This window comes from Anomalospiza imberbis, chromosome 5 (assembly GCF_031753505.1).
Source record: "Anomalospiza imberbis isolate Cuckoo-Finch-1a 21T00152 chromosome 5, ASM3175350v1, whole genome shotgun sequence".
NCBI classification, from domain to species: domain Eukaryota; kingdom Metazoa; phylum Chordata; class Aves; order Passeriformes; family Viduidae; genus Anomalospiza; species Anomalospiza imberbis.
Window position 1 is genome coordinate 67127769 of NC_089685.1, and position 16996 is coordinate 67144764.

General features: G+C 39.4%; 2 protein-coding genes across 9 annotated transcripts in view; both read left to right on the forward strand.

Moving 5' to 3' along the window:
• The window catches only part of CCDC91 (coiled-coil domain containing 91), a 114479-nt gene extending 112250 nt beyond the window's left edge, over positions 1–2229 (forward strand). For 7 of the 8 annotated variants that reach the window (XM_068191718.1, XM_068191717.1, XM_068191715.1 and 4 more), the window contains one exon: positions 1014–2229. In XM_068191718.1, the coding sequence (XP_068047819.1) occupies positions 1014–1133 (120 nt within the window). In that variant the 3' untranslated portion in view covers positions 1134–2229. The remainder of the gene's footprint in view (positions 1–1013) is intronic. The other variant, XR_010999508.1, reaches the window with a different exon arrangement.
• The window catches only part of DDX11 (DEAD/H-box helicase 11), a 224842-nt gene that overhangs the window by 33802 nt on the left and 174044 nt on the right, over positions 1–16996 (forward strand). The gene's annotated exons all lie outside the window — the stretch shown is intronic.

Below are 16996 nucleotides of genomic sequence, written 5' to 3' on the forward strand. Positions count from 1 at the left end.
GACTGCTGGTTGATAAACAAATCAGTTTTTGTTGAAAGCTGTAATTAAAGCTGTGAGTCCAAAATATTTAAGTCAGTATACATTTTTTGACCTTCCATTTTCCATTGCATATGAACTTCTGCACAATAATCTGACAGAAGTGCTGACTTCTTCAAAATTCCATTACTTCCTTTCCCTTGAGTGGCATCATTTTTATGCCATATTAGCCTTGTACCACTACTTTTCAGTCTCATCCTTTGTCATTGTTATATGGGTATTTAGTTGAATTTGGGCTGAGTAAAGGATAGTCAGATTGAAAACATCTCTCAGTTGTGATAATATTTGTTTGACATCTGAACTTCAATATTCAACTGGAAGGAATTTTGCAGTTCATTTTATTTATTAATTAATGTTTAAAAAATTCAAATGCTTTTCAGTAAACCATATTTTTGTCATTTAAATTATGAACCCTGCCAAATCTTGCTATGGTATTCTTATCTTTTTTGGTGGGGAAGATTGTCTATACAGCAAGGATATATTTTTATATAGTTCACATTGTTTGGCATTTGGGGATAAAATGTAGGAACAAGCAAAGTATATAACAAATATGTTGACTTTTTCCTCTGGGAACTACTTAAACATGCTGCCATTTAAATTACTAGCAGGCTTTAAAATTTTGAATATGCAGTCATATGTAGTGATCACTTTAAACCTGAAGCAGTGTTTTTATAAAAGCAACAGATATAATTTCTGTGGGGATTTACCTAGCATGACAGGCTGTTTAGCCTTCTCAAATAGACTGAGTAGAAGTTGAAAGCTTTAAAGTTACTTTTAGCCTTGTGTACATTTTATTTTGGAGAAACTCAAATGCTCCATTGAAAAGTTGTTATTAAATTATACACATTGAAATTACTTAGGTTCTTTAGTTGTTGAATTTTTGTTGTTTAATATGGTTGGATTTATGCTGACAACCCCTGGCATTTGTTTTCAGGTTTTCTTAAAGCTGATTAATCTTTTTTCTTTTATTTCAACAGCTTGATGAAATTGTCCGTCAGAGAAATCTACATAGTTTGGAACTTTTCCTTTCATGTGCCCAGAAACAGTTAAATGTTTTATTAAAGGAAGAGCCAACCCCAGCAGAAAACAGAGACTGACATTCTCAGTGCTGATAATACAGTGTGGTTTGTGAAGCTGCAAATCTCCATCTAGCAAATGATGAATGTATTCCAATCTTTTTGGATTGTATCATTGACTCAAGATTGATCTGAAATTCTTGATAGAAATGTTTGTGGATGATGTTCTTCTATTTATTTATTTATTTTACTACTATTATCAGATAGCAAATATGAGAGGGGAAAAAAATCCTTGGGAGAAAAATCAGTTTATTTAGGATTTGTTCTATTTAGGATTTTGCTTTCTTTATATTTTCTAGTAGCCCATGTCAAAAGTTTCCCTGTTATGTCTGAAATTATAACATTTCCCTGTTATGTCTCTTTTAAATTTGGCACCATTTGTTAATGTGATTCACCATTATTTTTGATATTTTAAAAAATGGAGACAAGCATTTAGTTGATAATAGGTAGAAATCCATCCCTATTTCCAAAGTATCTACCCAAGTCCATTTCCTCAGGTTAACCAGAGTAGCTTGTTATTTCTTACTGCTTTTGATGTAGAACAGAAGAATCAGTACTGAAACATAAGTGCTGTTAAGCATTTCTTAAGTAATTTATAAACAAATCCAGCTCTAGGAACAGAAAAATTTATTAACGAAACAGTGCGTCTGTTTAGGGTAGCATAAAACATTGCCATGACCAATGTATAGTATGTATTTTATTTCTGTTTTACAAAGCTAGTTCGATTCCAAAAGTCATTTTCTCATGAAATTGCCATTGATGTGACTGACCTCAGTTTCAGGAAGATGTATGTAATTATGTGGAGACTGATACTGCACTGCCTCAGTGGAATTTCTGACAGAATAAGGAGTGCAGCCTATTGACCTCACATGCCCTAAATGCATCGAAGGAAGTAGAAAAAAACTCCCCACTGACATTATTGGACTTTGCATCACTCATAGGTCTTTCTAGTCTTGCTAACAGCAGATTGAATGGAATTTCTATGCCTACACTCTATCGATTGTAGAATTGGGGCCTTAGTTGTAAAAGAGCTCTGAATGAAATATGGAAAAAAAAGTGTTCATGCTTAGGTACATAAATAAACTAAGAGTGATCTCTCTTACAGTGAGCTTATGGACATTTTTCAAGTGTGGTTCTTCTTATTTGGAGGTGTTTTGGGTTTTTTTGTTAAGCTGTTTTTTTTTCATCAGCACTTTTCATAAATTGCTTTCTTATAGTAAATAAGGAACACCAAATGGTTGCACATGTATTGGCAGTATGAAATATGTATTGCAGAAAGTTAAGGTTTTTATTTAAATCTTTTTCTGTGCTTCATTTTTGTAATTAAACCCAAAGGTTTTGTCTTTTACATACACAGAGGTTCACTGAAGAAGTAAACGGTGCTGGTTTTACTAGATGATGACCTTACCCTGCAAATGGATTAAAATCCAGTCTTCTATTTGATACTGGATTGACTGATCAGTTTCCATTTTTTTGGCTGACAAGAAAATCCTGTAGTGTTAACAAGTTGCCTACTCATTTTCTGTTCCTAAACCAGTGAAATTTTTGTCTCTGCAACTGCACCAAAAATGACATATATGTCCCCGTGGGATTTTTTGAATGTCGAGGTACTGTAAAAGGAAATTGATTGACTAGTGCTTTCCCAATGTGTGTTTAATTTTGAAAATGTGGTATGAGCAGATTCCTAAATTAACTTCTTGATTTTGTTCTAGACCTGTACATCCAAGTGTTCCCCTTCAAAGCCAGAGCCTGTTTCTCAGCCTTTTCCTAATAAAGAGATTTGTATTCTGACTTGCAAAGAGTGCTTTTAAAAGCACTCTTTGAAGAAGCTTATGATTGGAGTCAGTAAGATTTCACTGGCAGCTGGGGTGTATCTTTCCAATTAGATCATGTGTTATTTAATTTCAGCTCTTGAATATTGTGATGGTCACACAGAACTGAACGTATTTTTTTCTTACCTCTGACAGTCTTACTCCTTTTATCTTGCTCTCTATCCTGCAAGCAAAATTACAGACTAGACCACAGACATGCAAGACCAGACTGGGAGCTGGGGTTACATTCAAAACTCCGAGTCTCAGAGAGGAAATTTACTTATACAGCAAAACCAGACCTATTCAGTAGGTGAGCTTTGTGGCATAGAATAACCACTTTCCACTTTCTCTATACCTCATCCAAAGCTTTAAAGCTTAGGGATATTTTTCATTATTTCTATCTAACCATAAGAGAGTGCAGTTTGTGGAAATTTGGGAGAAGGGAATCAGAATAACAGAATGGCTTGGATTGGAAGAGGCCTTAAAGATCATGGAATTCCAATCCCCTGCCATGGGCAGGGACACCTTCCACTATCCCAGATTGCTCCAAGCCCCATCCAACCTGGCCTTGGACACTTCCAGGGATGGGGCAGCCATAGCTTCTCTGAGCAAACTGTGCCAGGGCCTCACCACCCTCACAGAAAAGAATTATTTCCTAATGTCCAATCTGCACCTATTCTCTTTCAGTTTAAAGCCAGGGACAAGTTTGCAAATCCAGTCGTCTCCTAGAAGTTGACATCACATTTTTTTTTAAAATTCTATTTTTTATTCCTACATACAGACTGGAGAATGACATAAAAGGGAAAATACCATGTTTTATGTCTGTGGGGTAGAATTCATCTGCCTCTGAGGCCTGGCTGGTAGTATTAAATATTGGCAAGACTGTACTGGGAGGAACAAGAAACCCTGGAACTAATCCTCAGAATCAAAATGCAAGAACTAGAACATCAACAAAGCTCATATAATAAACATTTTTATCTCTATGGTCATATACTTCATAATAGAAATAAACCATTAATCTTGTTATATAAAGACCTGGATTGGGCGATTGGGCAGCGTGTATTAGAAGTGACTTAAAAAGCAGGACAACAGTAGATCCAGTGTTTAGAATGCTGACTTTCCTTGGTGTTAGTCAGGGTCACTCTATTTTAACACTTTTACTCTATGATTTGTGCGATTTGCAGCCAATAGTTTACACAAAGTTAATACTGAACATTGTGGCATCATAAAGTCTGACACATTTATGTTATATTTCTGTAGATTTCTGTTGGCTCCTTATCTGCTTCCACTACAGGATTCTAGATTGGCTCTGAGACCACATGTGTGCAAGTCATGCACAAAAGGGAATAATGGGCAACATTTTTTGAATACTGTCAATATTTAAGATATGGCAATATTTGAATTTTTGCCTTGCTGTGAGAATCTGATTGACAAATTACCCTTTAATTCCTTGAAGCACTGAATTCCTTCACTTCCATCAATTAGATGACAGAAGAAGAAGCAGTAGTCATTCCAGAGGCTGAGATCACTTTAGCATTTTGAATCTTTTGTGCATCTTTACATTGGCTTCTGATCAGAATTGTGTCATGTCCTGCCAGCTCAGTAAATGACGAGGTTAATTCCCGACTGTCTGAAATCACCCATGCAGATATGACATTAGAAATCCAAAGGTCCTTTTCACACCAAAACTCCCTTACAACACTCGAGACCCTGCTCTTCCTCTATTTCCTGGGCCCACGTTTGAGCTTATAGATTTTTCTCCACCCCTTTGATGAAGGGAATATGTGTAAGATTTTGTTTTATTTCCTGGAAGGACTTAGCCACCAATATAAATTGTTTATCAGAATTACTCATATAATTTATGCTCATTTTCAGATCAGATACAGTGTCATTGCAGTTATCAAATGGACTTAGTTTAGGTACCATAAACACCATTGCAGGAGTGATGTAATGTGTGGATGAGATTGTCTTAATTTTTTTTTACATGGACATCCTGAATACTGTATAGAAAGATTTTATAACATCTGTGGCTTTTTTTTTTTCATCAATGGTCCATAAATGTGCCAAAGTAACACTGGAGAACACTTTTTACATGGGTACAATTCATGCCTTGCATTCAATTTAATGTTCTTGTGGGAATTGACAAAAAAAAAGTTTTCTGTGCTCTGTCCAAGAATATTGTTCTTCTGAGGCTTCAAGAAGATTCATCTGCTACCATTGTTTTCATTGTTTATTAATTTTAAAGCCTACATAAAGCTAATAGTCCTGCTGCTGAATTAGAGTCATATTTGAACAGTAGAACATCACAGAAAAACCACCCGAGTTGCACTATCAAGTTTTGTGTTTGCTGAGTTGCTCAGGTTTTGTATTTGTTTCACCATTCAGTCATACATCATTCTTGTGATAATAATTATAGTTATTATCCTATGATAGTAGCAATAATAGCCACAATATTTTTCTGTAGTAGATGTGATATTGATGTTTTTTCCATGTCTTAAATGCTGTGTAATTGTAACCATTTTAATACTCATCAAAGATTCACATTTGCTAATATTGCCTGTCATTCCTTACATTTCAGACTTACACAACCAACATTTTTTAGATTATTTCTATTGTCTGGAATGAATAATACAATGCACAAACTATTATTGAATAAACACTCAGACTATTCTTTTTTTTCAGATGACAATTTTAAACAGTGTAGCAGTGAACACTAGTAAAACAATGAGATGTTTATTAATACACATATCCTAAAAATATGATTCCCAACAAAATGCTAGAAATATATTTTTTTTTCAGATTTGATAATGAATCTGTAGTAATAGGTATAGAACCCTATCAGAAGTCAAATCATTGCCATTTGTTCTCTTTCCTCATGTTAAAACATTTTGTCTTCTCTCAAAAGCCGAAGCAAATGGCATTCCTTTTTCAGCAATGGTCCATTGATGGTTATCAGATGCCTCTCTGCATTTCAAAAGAAACTTGTCCTAACTGACCACCTCTGCACAATGCTGTAGGAGGCTCTTTAACCCAGGAAGAAACAGAACTGTTTTTGCTGAAGGAACTTTGAAAGATGTTCCAGTTCTTGTACTACTACCAAATTAGAGCACTGGTTAAGTGTTCACATCAATGTTGCTGCATAAATTTTCCAGAAGATGGCTGGTCATGGTGATACATGGTCAGTCTCTATTTTTGTGGCAATAATTTTAGATACTCCATTACTTGAACATCCCAGTCTTTTATTATGATCATAGATTATATATTTAGAGCATGATTGAGAAGCACTGGCTCCCAGGAAGTCAGCAGGAATTCTTCTGGTTGTTATTTACGGCTCAAAATGTCTTCCACATTTCTTGCAATTGTGACCACGATTAATATAATGCATACAGTTCTGTCTTTGTATGGGTCTACAAATATACCAAGAAATTAATAGCAGTTTTTGTGATCAGTTCTTTGAAGAAAATTTCAGCACTTTTTCTGTTGGTGGTGTTGGCTGGCGATGTTGGTGAGGGAAAAACTTGTGTGTCATTATTACTACACTTCTGCAAAGAAATTATCATAAAATAATATGACATGAGAATTTGTACTTCAAAATCACATCCAAAACCCCTAACTAAAATAAAAATAAAAATAATTTTTATTAAATCCATTTTTAAAATGAAAGCTTATGCTTTTTGAAACTTAGAAGCATTGCAAGGTTGACAGTCAAATACATTGTTCTGACACATGTCAATGTTTCCTGAGCATCCTGAGCAGAACATTTTAGGAGCTTCTATGGAGCTTGCTGGGTATACCACTAAATCAGGATGATGAACGTATTCTTGCTTGATTGCCACACTAGTATTAAAAACAAAGTTATATACACAATGGAGAAGTCTTTATGGTCTGCCAAATAAAATGCATGAGGGTCCAGATGTTGTGTCATAAGATAATGTATCATCTAATCATCTTCTCAGGAATCCGAAATGTGTTTGCTTCTCAGATTAAATAATTTTTGGCTTGCACAGATTGGAACAAAAATTCCTGTAAGCTCCAGACAGCAAGTGCAGCAGGTCTACGAAGGACTGATGGTTGCACAGGAATGACAGGACTACTCAGAAGAATACAGATTATCACAAGCAGGGTGAGCATCAAGTTGCACTCAATTTGGCTATATCAATATGTAATACAAATGTCATAGTCACAATGTGTGTGCACATTTTCAACACGGTTTTTCTTCAACAAATTTTTCAAAGAACAGGTGAGTTGGAGGCAGGGATGACACAGTCATCCTCCACAACATTTAAGAAATATTCAAAAGGGTGATTGATTGATTGATTGTTTGACTGGTTGACTGATTGTATGTTGGGACCAAATGTTGATATTTATTTTGAATTATAAGCATCAAGAATTTCATGATGGTTTTTACAGAGGAATCATATAACTCAGTTATCTGTAGCAATTACATGTCTTGATCAAATTTTTCCTCTTGGTTAAACTGCTAAGTGGATTAAAGTTTTTTTATATCCCTCGTATGCTCTTGGTACTATGCAAAATTTAATCATGACCATCTCCAGGACAAAGCTTAGAAATATCAGTTAACAACTTTAAAAAAGATTTTCTATGTTGTAGCAAGAGTTGATCCACACTTTGTAGACTGTCTGTTGTTGAGCTCCATTAAATGAACGCATTTTTCCTTTAAAAAAGGCAAAACTGGAGTGCCAACTGGTTTCGTTTTATTAATCAAGAATGCCTGTTGGTCAGTCGTGTTTCTCACAGTGCTCTGAAAAGAATTCATGCTGTTATGAAAGCATCCAGAAATTGACCAGAACAGATGTGTTTGCTGACTTTGCAAGTCAAAGTTTGCTAGTGGATTTTACTCCTGCTGTTAAATAGCAAGGCCGGGATTTTGCTCATTGTTTCTAGATCATGTTTTGCCTTCTTCACAATGGAGCTTTGAGGGAAAGTCAGCTATACCACCCTCAGAAAGGACTCTCTGATGAAGAAAACCACTAAAAAATATTACAGCCTAGAGTCCAGCTGGGAACATGGTGCTTCCATCTCAAAAGACACAATTCTTTCAACTTCGCTAGCCAAATCTGTCATTGTACTCCAAATTTGCTGGGGGAACTCCCCCACTTTACATAGGTTATGATGTTCTAAGTCTTGGAGGGAAGTGTTTTAGCACACTTGCACAGTGAGGATACATCTGGTACTCAGCAGTGCTTCCTGAGATGTCGTGCTGTCTTGGCCTTTCAATGTTGAATTTTCTGTTGAATTCTCTTGTGCATCGTGTTAAGCTCACTTCAGATACTATAGTGAAGAAAACTTGGAAGGCTCTTGAATTTTCTGTTCTTTTTTATTAGTGAAAATTTCTGATATGTCTTTGCATAGTGAAGGAGGAGGTTGTAAGTGCTGCAAGACTTTTGTCATTCTTCTAGTGACAGATGGATCTTACTGCACATCTTCTAACACAAGTCCTTTGTCCTTAATGCTTAAAATTGGCTGATGGGACAGAATACTTCCTCCTCAATCTAGGAATTTGGGGTTTTTTGCAGAAATAGTATCACATATCATTCAACTTCAGGTTCAGTTTTGGTAGCAATGTGGTGTATTAGTGGAGTTCTTTTGACAGATTTGAGGAATTGCCCACTTTATACCCTTGTGTTTTCCTCTCATTAAACAGCCTGTAAACTAGTGCCCCAATATTTACATGCTTGACAATGCCAGAAAATCCTATTCAAACATTATCCTCAAATATGCCAATATCTTAATGTATTTTTAAAAAGTCACAGAGTAGCTTTAGTCATTTTAATAATAAATAATCATGCTTTTTTTTTTTTTTGTGCTTTGTGATTTTAAACTCCTTAACATTCAAGCTTTCCACCGGAAATGCAAGTGCTAGAAAGTCTTTTTTCCCCTTCATGGGATCTGAGATGTCCAGGATTGCAAGAGGTATGGTATTAAAGAAAACATCAAATATTATAAATACTGTGATAAAATCACCAGGGGAGTAGTCATGTCTGGAATGTGGCTCTCCTGAAGGAAGCTGTCACACTTCTGTCCTGCTTCTCCTGTCCTTCAGTTATGTGGTCATAACTTCACTTGCCTCTCAGGCTGAGGGCTTGGGGCTAATTTGCACAGTGGCTTTCCACTAACAACATCTTCATTTCAGATCCTACAGTTTTCTGGTACTAATGAGAACATAAGCGTTGTGCCACTCTGTCAAGTTGTCCTACATCATATAACCTCAAAACTCTGGGCAAACACTTTTTTACTAAGATTATGCAGAAGAAAATGTCACAAATGTCACTGCTGTAGGATACACTAGAAAACAGAGGGACTTAACTTCATGTAAAACATTGTCCAACTGCCTCTGCTGCAGCTCCCAGAGCAGTAGCCTCTGTTTGGAGTGTGGAGTCCTCACTAGTACCTGTTAATGGTCAGCCACAAATGTGAATAAAATCATGCAGACCCTGAATTAATCACTCCCACATTATTTAGCTCATTCCATACAAAGCTGGCAGGGTGCTAGGCAGCTTGGATGCAGATAAAGCAAAAACATGGGAACTCCATGTGTCAGATTTCTGTCAATGGTCCTGTTTAAGGGAAGGTTTCTTCACATTAGAAATTCCAAGTCTTACCTCATTCCAGTACACAATAAAACAACATGTGCAGAGATGGAGTGGTCAGAACATGTATTTGCAGGATCTATGACTTAAATCTCAGCAATTGTGTTTCAAATATGATTGGTAATGAATAGAAGGAAAGCTTGGTGCTACTGAGGAAAAGTAGCAATCCTTTTCCCTGTTGGTTACCCTATGAATAGCTAAACTAAGGTTAAAAGCAAAGAGCATAAATAAGGGAGTCTAATCACAGGTTCTCCGCAGACATAGACAGAAATTTTCAAAGCTTATTGTGTCCTCGTAAAGTTCATTAAAGCAAAGACAATGCAATGGACTTTGACCCATTAGAGCACACAGAGCATGCAATTCACACACTGAATTGACTAGAGAAGTAGAAAATTGCTGGTTCTCATTGTACAAATCAATACCAAAAGGCAGCTTGTGTCTTTCAATGGAAAAAAAAAGGAAAAATTGTGGAAGAATAATGATCCATCAGCAGTGTAAGAAGATTTTATTTAGTACTGTAAGTAAATAATTATTTAATACTGGACTAAGACCCAGTTAATAATGTGAAATATGAATATTCTTTTTTCCAGTGCTGCAATATTTGACATGTAAGATAATGGAAAACACACATAAATGGCCATGCTGGAAAGTCATTTTTCTTGTCCTTTGAAGTAGGTCTGCTGCTATGCATTTCCCAAGGACAGCAGCACTGCAGGGAGCAAAAGGAAGGTGGAGCAAATGGCTTATCATCATTAGCTTAGAGGAAAATCAAAAAACAACTAAGTAAACTTGCTCAGGATAATCAGGGTTTTACTGTTCCCTGGGAAAGATGTTTTCACCACTTCAAGATCAGACCATGGATTGCTATGATAATTCTGAGCCATGTGGATTCTACTCGTGTATGAGCATCTCTCATTTCAAAGTGAGCTAAGTATCTGAGAGTTACCTGTCAAGCACAGAAAAAAAAAGCAAGTATTGCAAGAAGTGATTTTGAGTTATTAACATACAGGAGCTATCAACTTTCAGGGCTGTGGTAGTGGGATTTTCAAGTTTATGTTTAAGAAATTGTTTAAAATAATTGTAATGGTTTGTTCCTAATCACCCCTGTTCAGTTTTCCTAATAGTCTCTCCCCAAAGTTGTTCTCCACCTGTTTTCCTGCCTTTCCCTGTGTCAATCCTGGGGTATATCTCCCTTATTTCCAGACCCGCTGTGGGCCTCCCTGGGCAGATCCTGTAGGGTAGCCCGCTGAACTGGCAACGTCTCCATCCCAGACTCAACGAACCACTCCCCCAGATGACCCGACGCCCATGCCCGGATGTTGTAATTCTTCTTCACCAGTAACAGATGGGAGCGCACTCCTTATGGTGATCCAACTGGGTTTATCGTAGGGTAAGGCTGAGGGTCCAGAAGGGTATGAGGAAAGTAGATAGGCTGGGAGGGTGGTAGGTGAGGGAGGCGAGGAGAACCACCACAGTCAAAGGGAACCAGGAATGGAGAGCAGGTGGCAGAAAGGCAGCAGCATGAGGGCAGCAACCACTCCAACCACACCGACCGGGGGCGGGTACAGGGTATATAAACAGGGGGAAGGTAGAAGGGAACAGGGTACAATGAACCAATGGCGATAGGGGTAGGAGGAGGAGTTGAGGTGGGGTGACGCACATTCAATCAATAACAGAACAGGAGGGGAGTGACTATAAAGTGTGAGCCAGTGGGAGAACTGGGGACACAGAATTTTCTGGAGTGTGGGAGTGAGCCCCAGGTGACAAGCAGGCAACTGTTTACATGTGGGAGCGAGGGACCTTGGGAAATTGTCACACCTGCTCTCCGAGTCCAACATAAGAATCCTTCCAAGGCATCCCTGCCTTGTTGCTCTCAACCCCGACTACCACACCCTTCCCTGTCCATCTTCCAAATCCTGCCCCTGCAGCTTGTCTGTCCTTATTTGCTGCACCTGTTTATCTAGAAGCTTCCCTGTCAGTTATGATATTTTCTTTCACTCATTGGCATATTAAGTATACACTCTCCCCTTCCCAACTGGTTTTATGTTTACACATATCCACCCCATACTCCTCCTGTCTAGCCCTTGATTTGTTGTTAGGCTGTCTCCCCCCACCGGGGGCAGCCTCTCTGTTGAAGCCACCGTTTTTCTCTACTTCGCGCCCTTTGCCTTTGCCTTTGCCTTTACTTCGAGTTGTTACACTGTGTCACCCATGTCGCTCCCCCCTGTGCGGGGAAGAATAAAGATTGCTCGGAGACGCAAGCAAGGGTCCTTCCCTCTTCCTTTGCCTCAATCCTTCGACGTGGGTCCACTCTTACCGGCCGCTTCTGTGGGTAAGGGACCACAGCCTGTGGCCGAACCGCTACCCTCTGCCGGCCAGTGCCAGAGATGGGGAGCGGCCACTCGTGACGCGCACTGAGCGGAAAGTGGGGTTGGGGCTCGCTAGCAGCCTGTGCCACCCCCTTCACCTGCGACCGAGGCGCAGCATCACAGTTTAAACCCAACAGTTTAAACTGTTTATTTCCCTAAAGAAAGTAGTATCAAACACTACAGAGAAATGAAGAGCATCTGAGAAAAATTTGCCTAAACATAAAGACAGGCCAAAAAATGGCACAGGGAAAAACTGCACTGAGCATGAAATTAAAGTAACAAGGCTACACATTTATAACCAAAATAAGAAACATGCTGCTAATCTTTGAAAAGAAACAAATCTAAAAGATCTTACTAATTTGCAGTTCTACAAATTCTCTTCAATGTTTTCAGCAACATGCAGAGGCACAGATAGTGAATTCACCTACAGAAATTAGAGCTGATTCAGAACAAAAAGTGAACTTCAAGATGCTGGAACCTGGATTTTTATAATAACAGAATAATAAAATAGTAAAATACATACTGTACTGGGTGTTGGTGTCAAGGTTTCGGTGAAGGGGAACTGCAGAATCTGCCTTGTGCCAGAAATAGCCTGCATGTCCCCACAGGGGAATTTGAGCCTGGGGGAAAAAATGGGCCAGGGAGAGAAGCTTTTTTAATTTTTTAATTTGTTTCTCACCATCCAATTCAATTTTAATTTGCATCAAATTAAATCCATTTTCTCCAAGATGAACCTGATTTGTTGACAGTAAGATCAGCTCCCTGTACCTCCACCCATGAGCTTTTTCTTCTTGTTTTTCTCCCTCTGTTCTGTTGAGGAAGGACAGTGAGCAAGCAGCTGGGTGGGCATCCAGAGCCAGCCAAGGACAGCCCACCAGACATGCACTGGCACTGGAGCCTCAGTGACAGCTCCTTTAAGTGGATCCCCACTCCAGTGATGTCAACAGGGCTGGAAAACCAATGTGAGTCTCAGACAGCTCTTTCCTCATCTCACACTGTTGTTCTATTGCCATCAGAAGCTGGGAGAATAAGAATGGGGGAAGTAGGGAGAAAGGGCATAGTCTAGAGGAAGAGGTTGGCATCCAGTGCCAGTGCCAGTGCCAGAGGAAAGACTGCTCCTTTATCCCAAGTCCTTCCTTCCTCAGCACACATTTCCTGATGAGGATCCCGGCAGCACAGGAGAACAGCAAACAGAAAATTGGGTGAACTCAGCCAGCCTTGAGATATTCCATCCTGAAGGTCAGAAGACTGGATGAGAGAAGACAAAGTAAGGGAACAGCAAAGCAGCTTGTAAGAAAGGAGCATGCAGGACTGGGAGCTGGCACCAGAGAAATCAGCAAAGCTGGGAGTGGAATGAAGAAAAAAGTGCAAGGGTGCGATACTGAAGATCACAGAAATCTTTGCATGAGCAATACCAAAAGGAATGAAAATGGTGGTTACTGAGAGAAAGGCTTGACAAGGCTAATCAGAAGGAAGAAACAAATAGTGACCATTGAGATGGAGAACTTGGGTTGGGTTGCGGACAGAGAGGCAGGAGACCAGGATGAACTTCTGTGTAATGTTTGCTTCCACTCACGCACTATTGCAGTTGGAGAGTGGTGCTGAAAGGGATTCAAATAGAGATGATTTCCTGAGCTTGTAATGAGTCCATGCACTTTGGGTTTGGCTGAATTATTTTCCATTTTTATTCCTTTGTTTTTTTCTTTTTTTTTTTTTTCCACAGGAAGAAGTAATAATATTTTCAAACCAACTATAGTTCTGGTCCAAATCAGTTTTAAGATTCTAGTTTGGGAATGACAGGATCAAATTCTCACAAGCGTTCTCAGGAGATTATGGCCCAGCAAAAATTAAGATATTTCTTCTGTCTCGATCTGGATCCAGAAATTCTTTCCACTTCTGAGTCTGCTTTCCACTTAGTGCTGCTAAGGTGTATTTGAATCAGAAAAGTCAACTCTGAGCAGTTGTTTTTCTCTCTCCTTTGTCCTCTACTCTCCTCCCATGTCCTAACTCCCAACACTCATGAAAGTTTCACTCCCTTCTGTTTCTACCTGGCTGCCAAAAAAAAGGAAAACAAAAACTTACAGCTCACCCTTCTGTTTTTTTAACAAGATCAGATCTTGAGGCTTTGGTTTTGTCTCATGTCTATATGAGGTAAAAACCACTTAGCTTTTTTTTTTTTCCCTCCAGCCTTAAAACCTGATGTTGCTTTGGTTTGTGGCAAAAAGGAGATTAATGTCCTCGTGTATTCTCAACAAATATTCTCTTTTCTTTTGCATTCAGTTTTTTTGCATTCGTTCTGTAGAATCACACAACCTACTGGGCTGGATTGATAGCCAGACCTAAGCCAATATGTTTTTTTTCCTATGCTGTTAAGTGTCCCTGCTGACTTCTGTTTTCTGATGTGTTTTTGGCCTGCCATGGTATGATGCTGTCAAGACAAATATACTTATCTCTTTGTTTTTTGTTTTTTTTTAATACTGTCAAAATACTGCACAAGGTGGTCCTCAACTTTCCAGGCAGGAAGCACACACAGAGATCCAAACTTACCCATCGCAGATGTTGTCACAGTGCAGGCTTGTTTAAGAAGCTGTAGTTGAAGGCAGAGGAGTTCTGTAAATCAAAGCTTGACTGCAGAGTTGCTTGAGCAGTGACTCACTGTAAATAAATTTTGTACCTCAGTTTACTGCACTGTAAAAACTAAGTGTCATTAAACTGTCTAGAGGCTGAAATGCTATTCTGAGAACATGCTGAGGTGCTTTCTAATTCAAGTGACCATTGGTAAGTGATGTCCTGACTGTATCTCCCCTGAGAAATAAACAAATTTGTACTTGGAAAGCTGCCATTCCCAGCAGCCATGCACTCAAGAACATTCCTCCTTCTCCACCTTCTCACTTTGTTTGTAAGGGACTCTTCAGTTGTTTTCTTTACACTGGAAAATGTGAAATACAAAATAAGCATGGAACAAAAAAATTGCTAATGAGTGCTAAGGAAGGTAAAAGTTTTGGGATTTTTTTTTTTTTAGGAACTATTTCCACCATTAAAACATCTGTGCTTTCTTTTAATGGGAGGAGGTAAAAAGCAAGGAGTTGGTAGTGAGGGTGGGGGGAAGGTCGCATGCAGCTCTAATGATTAAATGTCAGCTTTGCGCCAATTTTTTTGGCCTACTAGGAGCTGTGTACCATGGTGATGCATAAACAAGAAATTACCAATTATTCATGTGAAAAGAGGCTTCGTGAATCACAGGGAAACAGTAAATTATGTGGAAAAGCACATTTGACACTCTTTTCAGGATCTAATTGTGACAACATGGAATCAGTATAATAACCAGGCAAATTCCTTTTTAGTAAGACATGGGGCTGGGTAGGAAGAGGGGTTCTGATAGTACTGGAATGGTTTGCAATAAACCCTTTCTTCTCTTTTTGATGAGAAAAAAGCCTATTTTAGCTGCCTGCTCCAGTGTGGCTCACTGAAGTTTGTGCCAGGTGCATAAACGAAGCCCTGACAGAAGTGGCCAGCCTGGAGAAGGTCAAACCCTGAGGAGTGTGTTGTTTGTTAGCAGAGCACCAAGGGGAAGGTGTGTGCAGTGCCACCAGTTAGCTGGAGATGAAATAACTATTTTGGCAACGCAGCATCTCTGCCCACTGGCTTGCAGTTTTGCTTCTTTGGTGGCACACTGAAAGGGAGGAGTTTTTCCAAACACTCTCCTCCTGCAGTCAACTTGCACTGCATGGGCTGTTCCTTGCTGAAGGGACTGGAGTTCCAACCTCCCACACTGAGATTCCAGTGGCACAAAAACCCTCCCACACTGGCAGCCTGATCTTGCAATGTACCTGAGTCATGGATAGTCAAGTCCCTTTGGCTTCACTCAGTCTCTGGGATGGCACTTTTATCCACTGGCCCCAGACAAGGCCATGCAACGGGGGACCTAATGCTGTAAAATAGCTTTTAGGATGCAAGTAACTCTTTTTCCTCCTGTCTCTAATGAAATCACGTCGATCAAAGTCCATCCCTGCCTTCACTGCCCGGGGCTGCTTGGCTTCACGACCAGCTACAGAAATCTATCACCTGTTCCATTCCCATGCATCTGGCAGGTTACAACAAGCAGCCTCACCAAACAGCACCACATCTCCAGCAGTGTCAGAGCTGTTTGGTTCTCAGGTGCTTTGCTGGTGTAGGGCCTTGCTAGCAAATGCAGAGATTGCCATGCCTGCACAAACCCCTTTGTCATGGAATGCAGTGTCTGAGGAGCATCTGCCACTTGGAAAAACAGGCAGCAAATCTAACACAACAGAGCTTGTGGTTCTGAAAGGTCACTTCACTGACTTGTTGAGAAAAAACAGATACCCCTTAGCAAGGGCCTTAATAGTACCTTTCCATTAGCACCTAGAATCTAAAGAATGAAGTCAGAATGGACATGGAATATGTAGCACTTGAACCCCATACATGACTTAAAGTGGTAAAGAAAAAAATTTAAGGTTAAAATTATTTTAACCTTAAATCAGAATGCCAAGAGTTAGTAAAACACAGTTTCTGGACGTGGGAGCCTCTCACATTGAAAAATTCATGTCTAGAGGTGCAGGCATAGAGAACTACATGTAGACAGGATAATCAGAAAGGGGCCAAAGCACACAGGTCTTACTTGCAGCCTGTGTTCAGAGACTGCACTTCTCCCTCATTCTCTGTGCATTGGATGGCCAGCCATGGTTTTGAACAGCAGGGGTAAAGCTCCTGCTATCAAAGGACATTAACTGAGAGCTCACACTGATTTTTGTTTTAGTGGCTTTGCCCAGGATGAAATGATTGCACAGGGTGACAGTGACAGCACTAAACAATCGGTCCTGTGACATCCTTTGAGCTTAAAGTGGTTGATGAGAAGGAATGAGAGGAGGGGCTGATTTATGCTGCAGAGGAGGAGTTCTGCTGCTGAAACACTCTTCATATCAGAGGTGTGGGCCAGTGTGTCATGCCACAAATAGGGTAAAAAAAAAAAAAGCCAAGGTGCCCACAGTCCCTACTTTACTTTTTGTTCTTTATCACCATTCTTCAGGTGCCATGTCACATTTAATATTTTCCATTTGCTTTTGGCCAATATG